General features: G+C 41.9%; 1 protein-coding gene across 2 annotated transcripts in view; it reads left to right on the top strand.

Annotated features, from left to right (window-relative positions):
- SPAG9 (sperm associated antigen 9) overlaps positions 1–5,236 on the top strand; it is a 32,257-nt gene extending 27,021 nt beyond the window's left edge. The window contains exons 24-27 of one of the 2 annotated variants that reach the window (XM_009081227.1): positions 1,179–1,217; positions 2,086–2,262; positions 2,612–2,749; positions 4,634–5,236. In XM_009081227.1, coding sequence (XP_009079475.1) covers positions 1,179–1,217; positions 2,086–2,262; positions 2,612–2,749; positions 4,634–4,749 — 470 coding nt within the window. In that variant the 3' untranslated portion in view covers positions 4,750–5,236. The remainder of the gene's footprint in view (positions 1–1,178; positions 1,218–2,085; positions 2,263–2,611; positions 2,750–4,633) is intronic. The other variant, XM_009081228.1, reaches the window with a different exon arrangement.
- The last annotated feature ends 6,186 nt before the right edge of the window (positions 5,237–11,422 follow it).

Genomic DNA, 11,422 nt, shown 5'->3' with positions numbered 1-11,422 from the left:
GAAAATTCCAACCATGCAAATCCAGGTTTCTGCATAACAACAGACCCTAAACTTGTCTTAGGTTGAAACTACTTGGGTGTGGGAGAGGAGGCATTCAGACATGGGCAGGTGAACCTTACAAGAAGGGAACAGTCCAGCTCAAGGGCAAACCAAATCTTAAATAGGTAAAGCTTGGGAAGAATCTCTGTGTAAATTGATTGCATTTAAACAACAACAAACCCCCAGCACTTGTGCCTGAGACTAACGTTAAAACAGATGGGCTGAAGTTTCAGAAAATACAATACAGAACTTTGATAGTCCAAACTGTACTGTTATTATATAGAAAGCAGTAGAGTCTGACAGGTGAAATCTTAGGGTGATTTAATAGTGAAAACTCTTCATGTTGTATCTGCTTTGTTGAACAGCACACACATGCATTATTTCTCATACTGTTCCATTGCATTGTCCATCCATTCAGTAAATGTCTTTTTTTGCATTGCATGAATGTACTAAGGAAGGACAGCCTTCCTGTCATGAGTTTGAAGTAGTTTAAATCATGCTTTCAAAAATTATAGCTCTTAATTTGCATCAAGCTTAACTGAATGTTTCCAGAAGAGTTTGTTTTACCGCAGGAGTGCACATGAAGAAATCCCTATTAAAGCTATTGAGTGTCATTTCAGTTTTGTTACTGTTTGTGGATCAGAACAGCCACTTGGGGGGAGCCTGAGAGTGGGGCTGGGAAGCCTTGTTAGGAATGCTGATGGCTGAAACTGTTGTATCCCTGCATAGGCAATGATATCTCAGTTCCCTGGGCTGGGGCTCAGCAGCAGGGCAGCTTCGACACCTGCAGATGATGTTTCAAAGGGCACTTGAAAACAGGAGTTGATCTATATCACTTTGGTAGCCTCCTGCCAAGGAAAGAGAGAAAGGGGAAACGTTGCTAATCAATAATAAACTTTATAGCAGTAAAGCACGTGGCAGTGCTTTTGTGGTCCATTTTGTACTGAAACTTCCGTAACGAGATGCTCTTCTTTGTGACTTTTGATTGAATTTTCTGTAATTAAATATCTGCTGTTTTTTAGGAGCTAAAATTTTAAGCTCTGCCTTATCAAAAACCAAAATATGAGTGGTGGGTTCTCATTAATCCTTCTCCTCTACTGTCATACCTATCCATTTCCCCTTTCCTCCTTTCTCACTAGCTGTAATCCTCCACCAGGGACGTTTACTGGGGCTGCGGGGTAAGTGCAGATCCTGAACAAAAACCTATTTTCAGGCTTCTAATAGCCACTTCGAGGCTGTTTCCCACTCCTTATAGATTTACCCTCTGTATGTTCCTAAATGTTTTTCCACTTGCAGTTACTGCATTGCAGCAGTTTTATGTTTGCTAAATGGCCACCAATCTGCTCAGCAGTTTAGCATATCATCCTGTGTTGCAGCTGAACTCTCATACAGACTTTGTTTTTCTTTCAGCCAATGTGATACCATATCTTATAACTTTGTCATTAATCCACATCATTTGCTGTCTTGTTACAAATCACTGTTTCTTTCACTACTTTGATAGTCTTTGGAATGGAGATGGCTTGTATGTCTAGCATGAGTACTCCTCTGGTTTAATGGATTTGTAAAACCTCTGAGTAAAAACTAGATGTAGAATTATAACAGGGTAGCTCCTTCGTGCCCACAGGTGGCTACTTCTAGAGAATTTTTCCTGGCAAGGGGATACCCTATGATTAGTTGGAATGAAACTGTCTTTAATGATATGTTTAAGTACATTGAATTTGCTCATATTGAAAGACACTAGAGGTCCTTATTTGCTGTAAAAGACACAGTCCTTTCACAAATTATTTTTGTCCAAAAGTAGGATATTGAAATCTGGTGTTTATGCTAGACTAATAAGAATCCTGCTCCATTTTCTGATGTACTTAAAATAACGAAGCATGCAATCTTTTTCTTTCCAGCTCTGTCTTGAATTGGCATTGCTGCCCTCCTGTTTCATTTTTATCTAAGTTGGCTTTAGCTTTTAGATGGTACCATAAGGTTTCTTAACAAATAACCATTTGGGTAGTTTGGTTTTTGAAGAAGAAAACAACTTCTCTTCTTTTCCAGCTAATAAAGCAGCAGCAGGTTCCGGAAACCGTCCGGGCAGTGTGATCCGTGTGTATGGAGATGAGAACAGTGACAAAGTGACTCCAGGGACATTCATACCCTATTGCTCAATGGCACATGCACAGCTTTGCTTCCACGGGCACAGAGATGCTGTCAAGTTCTTTGTTGCAGTACCAGGTGAGCTTTTATTCCCTTTCTTCAAATGAAGTTTCTTTTTGTGTCTTCATGTTCTTAGTTAAAGACAGTGTTCAGAAAAGGTAGCAAGTGTATGAATTGATACATTCAGAGACATTGCACTGTATTTTATTTATAAGGCTTGTCTGATCCATAAGTTTAATGGGAGCAAAAGGGTTTGGTCAGAAAGAAATGCTTTGCTTCCATCTGAGAAAAATACTGTGGTGAGTGAGCACTTGCCTATTAAGAAGGTAATCAACAGCTTTAGGCATGAAGTGTCACCCAATGACCAAATCCAAGAGGTATTACTCTGTGAGATATGGCATAAAAATGTATTCTGTTTTTGATCCAGGTCAAGTTGTTTGCCCACAGAGTAGTGGTGGAACAGAGCTAACAGCTGATAAACAAGCCCAAGAGTCCTTCAACCAGAGTTCCTTAAAATCAATGTTGGTGATAAGTGGTGGAGAAGGATACATTGACTTCAGAATGGGTAAGAAATCTGAGCTTAAAATCAGTTGTAAATTCTTCATACTGAAAGTTCATTAAGCATGTAACAACTGCTGCTGTGATTGCAGAGTGATTTGTGTGCTCAGTATAGATAATCTTCACTATGTGCTGTGAGGGTAGAAGTATTTTTATTCTCATACACACACCTTCATCTCTTCCTCCTCCCACCAAACCATGACCTCTGTGATGGCTGTATAAAAAGGGTTATTTGAAACTCCTCTGGATTCATGTACCACCTTCCTGTTGATGCTTTCAGTCTTCCTTTGACAGGTTTATCCTCTGTCTCAAACTGCTGGAAAATGTGTCTTTAGTAACTTAAATATGCAGACTGATAGAAAAAAAAAAGTCATGTATTAAATGAAGAATGCTCAATCTAAAATTTACTCACTTTAGAGCGAAAAGAGAAAAAGCAGATCATTTATCTGCTCATATTTGATCACTGCTTTTCTTGGGTGGCACTTTTGTGTGATCTAGCCTGTAAAATAGTTCTGCTGTAAACATTTATTTTTTTAAATTGAACTCTTTGGGGAAATGAACTGAGAGCAGTTGTGGTTCTGTGCTTAGAATCTGCAGCTGGAGACCTTGACAAAAAGTACATAAAAAGACATCACAGCTCTTAGACCTGGATTTGACCTTTTTCCTAAATCTGTCTCTAGTCTTCAAAAAAGACATCACAGCTCTTAGACCTGGGTTTGACTTTTTTCCTAAATCTGTCTCTAGTCTTCGAAAACCAAACAAACAGAAAACAAGCCACAAAAACCATTACAAAGGAAAACCCAGCCCAAAATCTGTCATGCACTAGTCAGTGACAAACAGGTTCCTGCTGGTAAGCACAGTGGAGCTGAGCAGGAGGCAGGACTTGAGGCAGTTCTGTGCCACACTGCAGTGAGTGTTAAACCTGTGCACTCACTTCCAGCCAGCTGGTGCAGCCACATTCCAAACCTGCATTTTGCTGTCCCTGTGGCATGAGGCAAAGCCTTGAGCAGCCTCAGGGCTGCAGCTGCATTAGCACAGCCATTGCCACATTAACCCAGCAAAATGCTCCAGAGCAATTTAGAGCTATTCTGGGTTTAGATCCCTCAGCCCTCCAAAGGAGTCTAACCAGAAACAAAACCAAGCTGTGGTTTGACACCTTCCTGCAGGTGTAGGTCAGTTCCTGTTTCAGCTGATGACACTGACATTCTCCTGTCCCACAAAGCTGTCTCTGGATTGCTGGTTCTGCCTGGCTGAGCAGTTCTAGTGGTTGGTCTGTCACCTTTGAGCCAAGTTGGCTCCAGGGTTTAGATGCAGTTACAGAACTGTTCTCCTCTTTTGAAGAGCAGTAATGGAGAATATGCTTGAGGCTGCATGTGCCAATGTGTGCTGAGTTGTGAGGAGCTGGGATAGCAGGAACAAAGAAGGGGAAAGGTTCATCATAGACATCAATGTTGCATTGTCTCACTTGTGCTCAGTTACAGCACTTGTTCCAGAACATTCCTATGTTTGTGTTCATCCTAGCACACTTCCTCATAGCATTGCCATCTCCATGTCTACCTGGGAGGTCCTGCAAGTGTGCAGGTGGTTGTTTCTCTACCTTGAGAAGAGTTATAAGTGATGCAACACACAGAGTATGGATACTCATAAAACTGCTGTTAATTTGAGGGGCTAGAACTGAAGACTTGTGGCCAGCAGAATGCCAGGCTCTGAGATAATGATGCAGCACAGTTTGGAATGTATACATTCACAGGCTTTAATATGCTTTAATGAGCATATGGCAACTGCTTTTTAGTGCTTTTCTTGCAGGCCTAGATGTCACTTGTCCCACTGCATGTGGTGTTGATGCTGTTCTGGTTATTGGCTGCCTCAATCAAAGCTGTTGTTTTTCCAGGTGATGAAGGGGGAGAATCTGAACTCCTTGGAGAAGCTCTACCACTTGAACCTTCTGTAGCCAAAGCTGAGAGGAGTCACTTGATAGTGTGGCAAGTCATGTGTGGCAGTGAGTGAGCCTGTAAGATGCAGCTGGAGACCTTAAAAAAGAAAAAGAGAAAAAAAAAAAGGAAAAATTAAAAAAAAGCTTCTGCATGTTTTTTTTTTATTTTGTGAACCTGTTTCACTACATGATGTTGAAGCATTTCTTTGCTGTTTGACTTTATATTGCAAATCTGTCATACCTTTAACTATACAGGAATTTGCTTGTGCTGTTTTACTGCACCTGTGTTACATGGAACAGTGTAAGGAAACCAGATCTTTCTCCAGCTGGTGTGCACACCATAGTGAGCAGCTGAGACATTAGTTTTACTGTACCACAGCAATCTAATGTGTTCACTTCTTTGGTAGTCTCACTTGAGTTTGGCTTTGTTACAACTGAGCTTCATTTCACTGTATAATGCATTGAGTAAAACAGCAAAGTTATTCCCAGAGTATTCAAAAATGGACAAATTATAGGATGGATTATTAAGGCTCATCCAAATATTCAGTGAGGGCTAAAGCAAACTGTATATTTTCAGCTTTTGTTTTCAAACCTGGAAAATCTTGCTTACATAGTATATAGGGTTTAATTTGTTACACTCATCAGAATTTGGGGGGAAGAGGGAACTGTATAGGAATTAGGATGACAATATTTAAATAAAATCACCTTGTCACTATTGAACTTTAAAGTTTGAGAACTGCTGCCCTCAGTAATGAGCAATTTTGAAGATAATATTTTTCCATCTCCTTGACATGGAACAAGTCTGTTTCCAAAGGATGATTTAAATTGGAAGATAATTGCAAAATTCTTGAGCAGGGGATATGTTTTGTTCTTTTCTTGTCTTAACTCCTTATGTCCTAAGCACTAGAATGATCTTCTCTGCCTAGATGGTCAAACTCATGAGGCACTACATGTGTGAAGGTTAGAGACCTCGATTAGAGCATGAGAAAAGACTGAGAGTGTACAGGAAAACACATTCTGCCCAAGTGAGATCGTAAAGGAACTTTAGTGCCAGATAATTAGGTACAAAATGTATTTTTTTGTAGCTGCATACCCCAATTTAGTAAAAAAAGAAAAAAAAAAGATAAAATGTTTAGCAACAATATTATCAGGTAACACTAAGATTGAGAAAATCAAGGAAAGTCAGGAGACTCTAATACTAGGCTGACATTCTGTCTACTCACCATCTATTTTTTTAACCATAAGTGTGAGTTGAAGATTGTCTTCCTTTCACATTGAATTGCCTACATTAGTATCAGCTCTAAGTTAAACACTTCATCATTTCTGTCCTTCAGAACATTTTAAACCCCAGATTTGCTCGTTCATTTTGTCTCTGGAAAGTAAAAGTTTTGAGGGGTTTTAATAAACATCCAGCATTTAGCCCCAAAAGGCTGGGACTGTTCAGGTTAGCAGAGGTATTTAGTGACTTGATTATGTGAGAGAACTGAACAGTTTCGCAGGAGTAAATATAGAAACACTTTTTTAAAACTGCCTAAACATTTTTATGCAATAGGAGCAGTTCTGGTCTATCAGGCGAACATGTGTTTATATATTTTCTTAATTTTTTAAATGAACACATTTAGCTGAGGTCTATTGTGTAAATATATATTTAGGCAGCTTTTTCAAATGCATATCATAGCTGATAAACCAGAAAAATCTCCATTCAGGTCTATTGGTTAGATTTATATGTATAAATACTTTTTAAGCGACATATTTTGTACACAGCTGTTCCTCTCGTAAATATGTATTTAGGACATGATCTATGTAGTAAAAAATCCTTATTAAAGATGTCTAATATCTTGGTAGTATTTTTCTCTTCAGAATGCCAAAAGTGATGAGAGCATGTTGTTCATAATTTGCTTTCCAAATTCATCTTTAACGTCACTCTAAAAGTACTTTGGCTTAAATATAAAGTCTGGAAGCTTATTAAAAATTATACAGAAAGTAAACTTGAGTCAACACTCTTAGACCTATTTTAAACTTATAGGCATGTATGCTGAGCCTGAAGCACATCTGAATTAACTTCTGGGATTGGATGTCTAAGAAAAATGCTGTCTAAACTTTTACTGTTGTGCAGAATCTTCACTGTGAGTGGTGCAGTTTCATTGCTTTTCCTGCCATTTTTTTTTTTTCCTCTTTGGAAATCACAATCTCCAAAGTTTTTACTCACTGGTCGAGCGTCACCTTCTCATGTTCTCAGAAAAAAAACCGCACAATTCTGTTCCTTGGTTCTCGTGTAGGATTTTAGTTGTTATTAGAGATGAGCTGTTTTCTCTGAACGGCATTTCTGCTTCGACTGGAGCAGTTCAACCTGGCAAGTGTGTACCTGGTCTTTTGCCAAATGTAGCTGGTCCACAGTGCCATTTTAGTCACCTCAGTGAGCCAACTCCTGCAAATCTTTCAGAGAATGACTGTTTCTGTCCAAAAGTGGAAAGGTTTTAAAGCAGACAACAGGTTAACTATGTACCACTGTGGGTGTAGATAAAGGCATGTGCACTTCTCTGTATTTCTCATTTTAAAACTCTATCCCCTGTCCTAAGGTACAGTAGATGAACTGGGTCCCTGTTGCCATCGCAGTGCCCTGGGATGTAGAAACTCTCCTTGAGGTCACTTTGAGCAGTGCACGAAGCACATCAACCCCAGGCACTGAGGTGACAATACACCCCTCAAATCCGTCTCAAGAATGTGTTTCTGCATACACTCGTGATTAAAGCATCATAGAAATAGGAGCTAATCTCTCGATAGCTACAGCTTGTTCATAGTTTGGAACCATTTCGAGCACAAATCTGCGGCACGTGACTTGCCTGGGTTAGAGGTGTTTGCATGGTGAAGGTGTGAGCTGCTGCATCCTCCATTCCTTGGGAAGGTCAGATGAGATTGAGCTGTCAGAGCGTAGACACTTTATCATAGGCTGCCTTAGTAACAAACAAATGTTAAACCTGTTTTATTCTACTAACTGTTCTAAAGAACGTGTGTCTTTTAAAATGCTGTGTAACTGAATATTTATTTCCATGTGAGTATTATAAAAGTTACCAAAGGATTAAACCTGACTTAGCACTCTGTAAGTGGCCCCAGGGAGGCAGAGCCTTGGCAAGGCCCAGCCCTGGGGAACGAGACACGGTAAACTCAAATACAGTTCTTTAGGGAAATTCAATGTTTTGGTTTTTTTTTTTTTTTTCTAACAGGGTTATGCCATATTGTAACAACCTATGTTGCACCTCAAAGCATTTTTCTATACACTAAATGTCTCTCCCGCCCTCTAACAAGATTAAGTTTCCTTTATTAATTTTGTTGATGCACATTTCTCGATCTTTTAAACATATATTTTAAACATTTTATGGTCTGTAATTTTGGAAAGTTTTTGTCTGTTGGACACTTTACGCTGAATTTTACTTGCCTCTGTAATCTGAGATGGATACTACAGCGTTAAACTTGCTGTCTGTTAAAACTTGAGGCTTCTTTTCTGTGAGCAGAAGAGCTCATATAGCAGTGTAGTTATTTCAGTATTTATTTCTATTATTGAATCCATGGGGTTCAGAATGTAACTTTGTACATGAAATATATATAAATATGTATATGAAACATGCATTGGGTTGGTGTGTTCTTTGTAGTCTCACATTGGGTTCACAGGGGTTTGATGCTACCAGGAGGGACAGTGATTTATACTAACAGTATTGTCATCATCAATACAGGTGGTGATATGCTTGAGTCAGCCCATGGCTAGTGTCATCCTGCTCTCTCATACTGGGCCCAAACAGAAAACACTGAAGAAGAACTTGGTTCACTGCCTGACTCCCAAATGGTGCTGTGCTGTCTGTGCCTCTTGCAGGATACAGAGCTGGAGGAGATCTAATTAATGCAGCTCAGCTGAAACAGATGCTGGCACTGAGATTTATTATCGAGGTTTTCTTAGCACCTTACCACAGATTCATCAGAGCTCAGATGCTCACTGGTTACACACTGCACAGCAAAGGAAATGTTGTGTTTTTAAGGCAGAAGAATAAGGACTTGATGACTGCAGAAACAGAACAGTGGCTAGAGCCAGGTTTTCATTTTTGCCTGGCTCCCCTGCCCCTTTCTAACTACATTTGTCCCAGCAGTGTGTCCTGATCAGTGTGTCACAGGTGGCCGTGCCCCTGAGAATAGCTGGTTATCCTTGCTCTAAGGGCTTGGAGTGGCCCCTGGTGCCCTGCCCTGCTGTGCCTGGGGCACGGTGCCCTCTGCTCCCTTGCCCAGCCTGTGCCAGGGCATGGGCAGGTGGCACTGCTGCTTCTTCCAGGCAGTAGCAAAGTGCCCACATGAAGCTGATCAATACCTCTAGGACAAAAATACTTCACACTTGTATGTGCAAACACAGGAATCATCCGTGGCTCAGAAAGGGCTAAGTGTCCTCATACTCGTGTTGTACCACCTTGAGGCTTTATCGTCCTGGTGCTTAAAAAAACAGCACCCCACAATTTCTGCACACTTACTGTAAGTTTTCCTGCAAGATTTTTGCCTCTCCCTGAACAGATGTACTGACAAATTTCCCTCTCCTTGCAGTGTTTATTCTGTGGCTGTGTCCATTCCCAGGCAGGTCACACGCTGTGCTGTGCTAAGGCAGAGTGAGTGTGTGTGTGTGTGTGTGTGTGTGTGTGTGTATTAAATGGGAAGAAGCATCATAAATCTTCACTCTGGAAGTGTTTCAGCTCTTCTGGCAGCCCTGAAGTCCCCTAGATCTGCACGTAAGTAATTGAATTTTTCAAACCTTCTATTGAGGGAGAAGTGAGAATAGAGTTGTGAACTAGGCTAAGGTGCTAAAATGGTATTTGGAGACTTTTTTGAGCCATTGGAAGTACCAAACCCTTCTGCAATGGAGATGGGGATGATGGGAAAAGCACTCAGCCTTCCTCAGGCAGATTTTTAAGAAGTTCTCTGGGTTGTACCAGTCTCTTACACAAAAAGGTGTTCGGGTCAGGACACATACCCTGTTAATAATGGTGCAGGAACTGAAACTGAGTGTGAATGTTCTGTTGGAAAGTACTTTTTTGCTGAAATTTAAACTTGAGACTTACTGAGGGAGACTAAGATGAGTTCCCTTTTTCTCCAATGGAATAGCAAACCAAAATGTGGAATTCTTTTTGCCACCTCCTCCCTTTTTCAGCATCCTGTCATCAGAGAGCTGTCTGGGCAATACAGCCTGGAACTCAGAAGCTGTGAGGGACTCTGGCCTCAGACCACACCAGCTCATGGCAGGGCCTGCAGGACTCACTCCATTCTGTGTGGTTTTACATTACTCCTTCAAAAGCTATTTTCAGGTGACAAACCCAAGAGTGCAAATTGTTTTCCTGCCTTTCAAAATGATCTGTAAAGTGACAGTAGGGAAGGAGCTGATGGGAAGAGAGATGGATTGAGGCTTGTTATCCTCTGCTTGAGCTTCTGGCCAGGATGGAGACCCAGGAGCAGGCACAGCCAGAGTTGTGACACAAGATGGTGCTCTTACAATTCAAACACAACGTGGAGACAGAGAGGGAAAACTCATTCTGTTTCTCCCGGTCTTTCTTTACGCCTCCCAAGTCTCAGGTTTCCCCTAACAGCTCTCCAAGGTGAAGCTGTTGTGTCAGTGGTTTAAGGGAAGAAAAGAGAGCCCAAGCGTTTGGTCACTGCAGGGTTCAGATGTTCTCTCCTGCGGATGGTTGAGTTGAGTTGTGGGAATTTGGCTGCTGCTGGCTGCTCCAGAGCTGGGATCTCCAGCCCAATTCACCCAATGCTTAGGAAAGGAAAAGGTTTTAATTAAACAGAGGTCCTGCTGGGCAATGAGAAGGAGCTAGCCAGGGTGGGAGAGATGAGACTTAGTGGCACTGCAAGGGCTGAGCAGCTGTTTCACAGCATCTTCCTGCCTGCAGCTTCTCCAGCCTTCAGGGAACTTCTGTTCCAGTTTGCAGGTGGATGTTAAGGACCTCCTTCATTCATTCCCTGCCTGCAGAACAGCAATTTCAGAGCCATGAGCCAGCAGCAGCTCTGACTGAGGAGCTGATGCTCCTCACACCTACCCCAGACCTCCCCTTGCCCTCAGCCTGGACACCAGGGGATTTGGGACGTGTGGAGAGTTTCTGCAGTGGAAGGGAGGGATGCTGCCACCTCCTGCTCCTGAGTGTCACTGTGCCCAGGGGCATTTTAGGCTGTCTCAGGTCTGGAGCTTAAATGAGGAAATAAAAAACAAGCCAACAAAAAAAAGCCATGCTGGAAAACCTTCCCAGACTTCACATCTGCTTTTCACTTCCACCTTTTGGTGTTGCATGGGACCAAGGTAGGAGCACAGTGTCCTGGGGGCCATGCCCTGGCCCAGGGCTGGCAGGGATGGAGCTGCCACCAGCCAGGTCCTGTGTCCAGTCTGCACCAGTGTGGTGGCAGTGAGTGCTTCATTCTGGTGTCATCCTTAAGCTAACCCAAAGCCTGGTCTGCAGACATGGTTCTTGGGGTCTCCCTTTCAAATTGAGTTAGGCTGACGCTTGCTTTGAGTTTGAAGCAAAACAAAAAATAAAAATCTGATGGGTGCTGCCCTGGGTCAGAGCACGTGACCTGCTGTCTTGTCTGATGGTGCTGAAAGAACTCCTCAGGAGAGAGCAAGAGCATAGGTAGGTGCCCCATAGGTCACTCTGCATCCTGCTGTGCTTTCAGGCTGCAAGGCTCAGCTTCCTCCTGGTGGAAACAACTGGACTGATGGAA

This window comes from Acanthisitta chloris, unplaced genomic scaffold, assembly GCF_000695815.1.
Source record: "Acanthisitta chloris isolate BGI_N310 unplaced genomic scaffold, ASM69581v1 scaffold19828, whole genome shotgun sequence".
NCBI classification, from domain to species: domain Eukaryota; kingdom Metazoa; phylum Chordata; class Aves; order Passeriformes; family Acanthisittidae; genus Acanthisitta; species Acanthisitta chloris.
The sequence above is the reverse complement of the archived record's forward strand: the minus strand, read 5'-3'. Positions and strand labels throughout refer to the sequence as shown.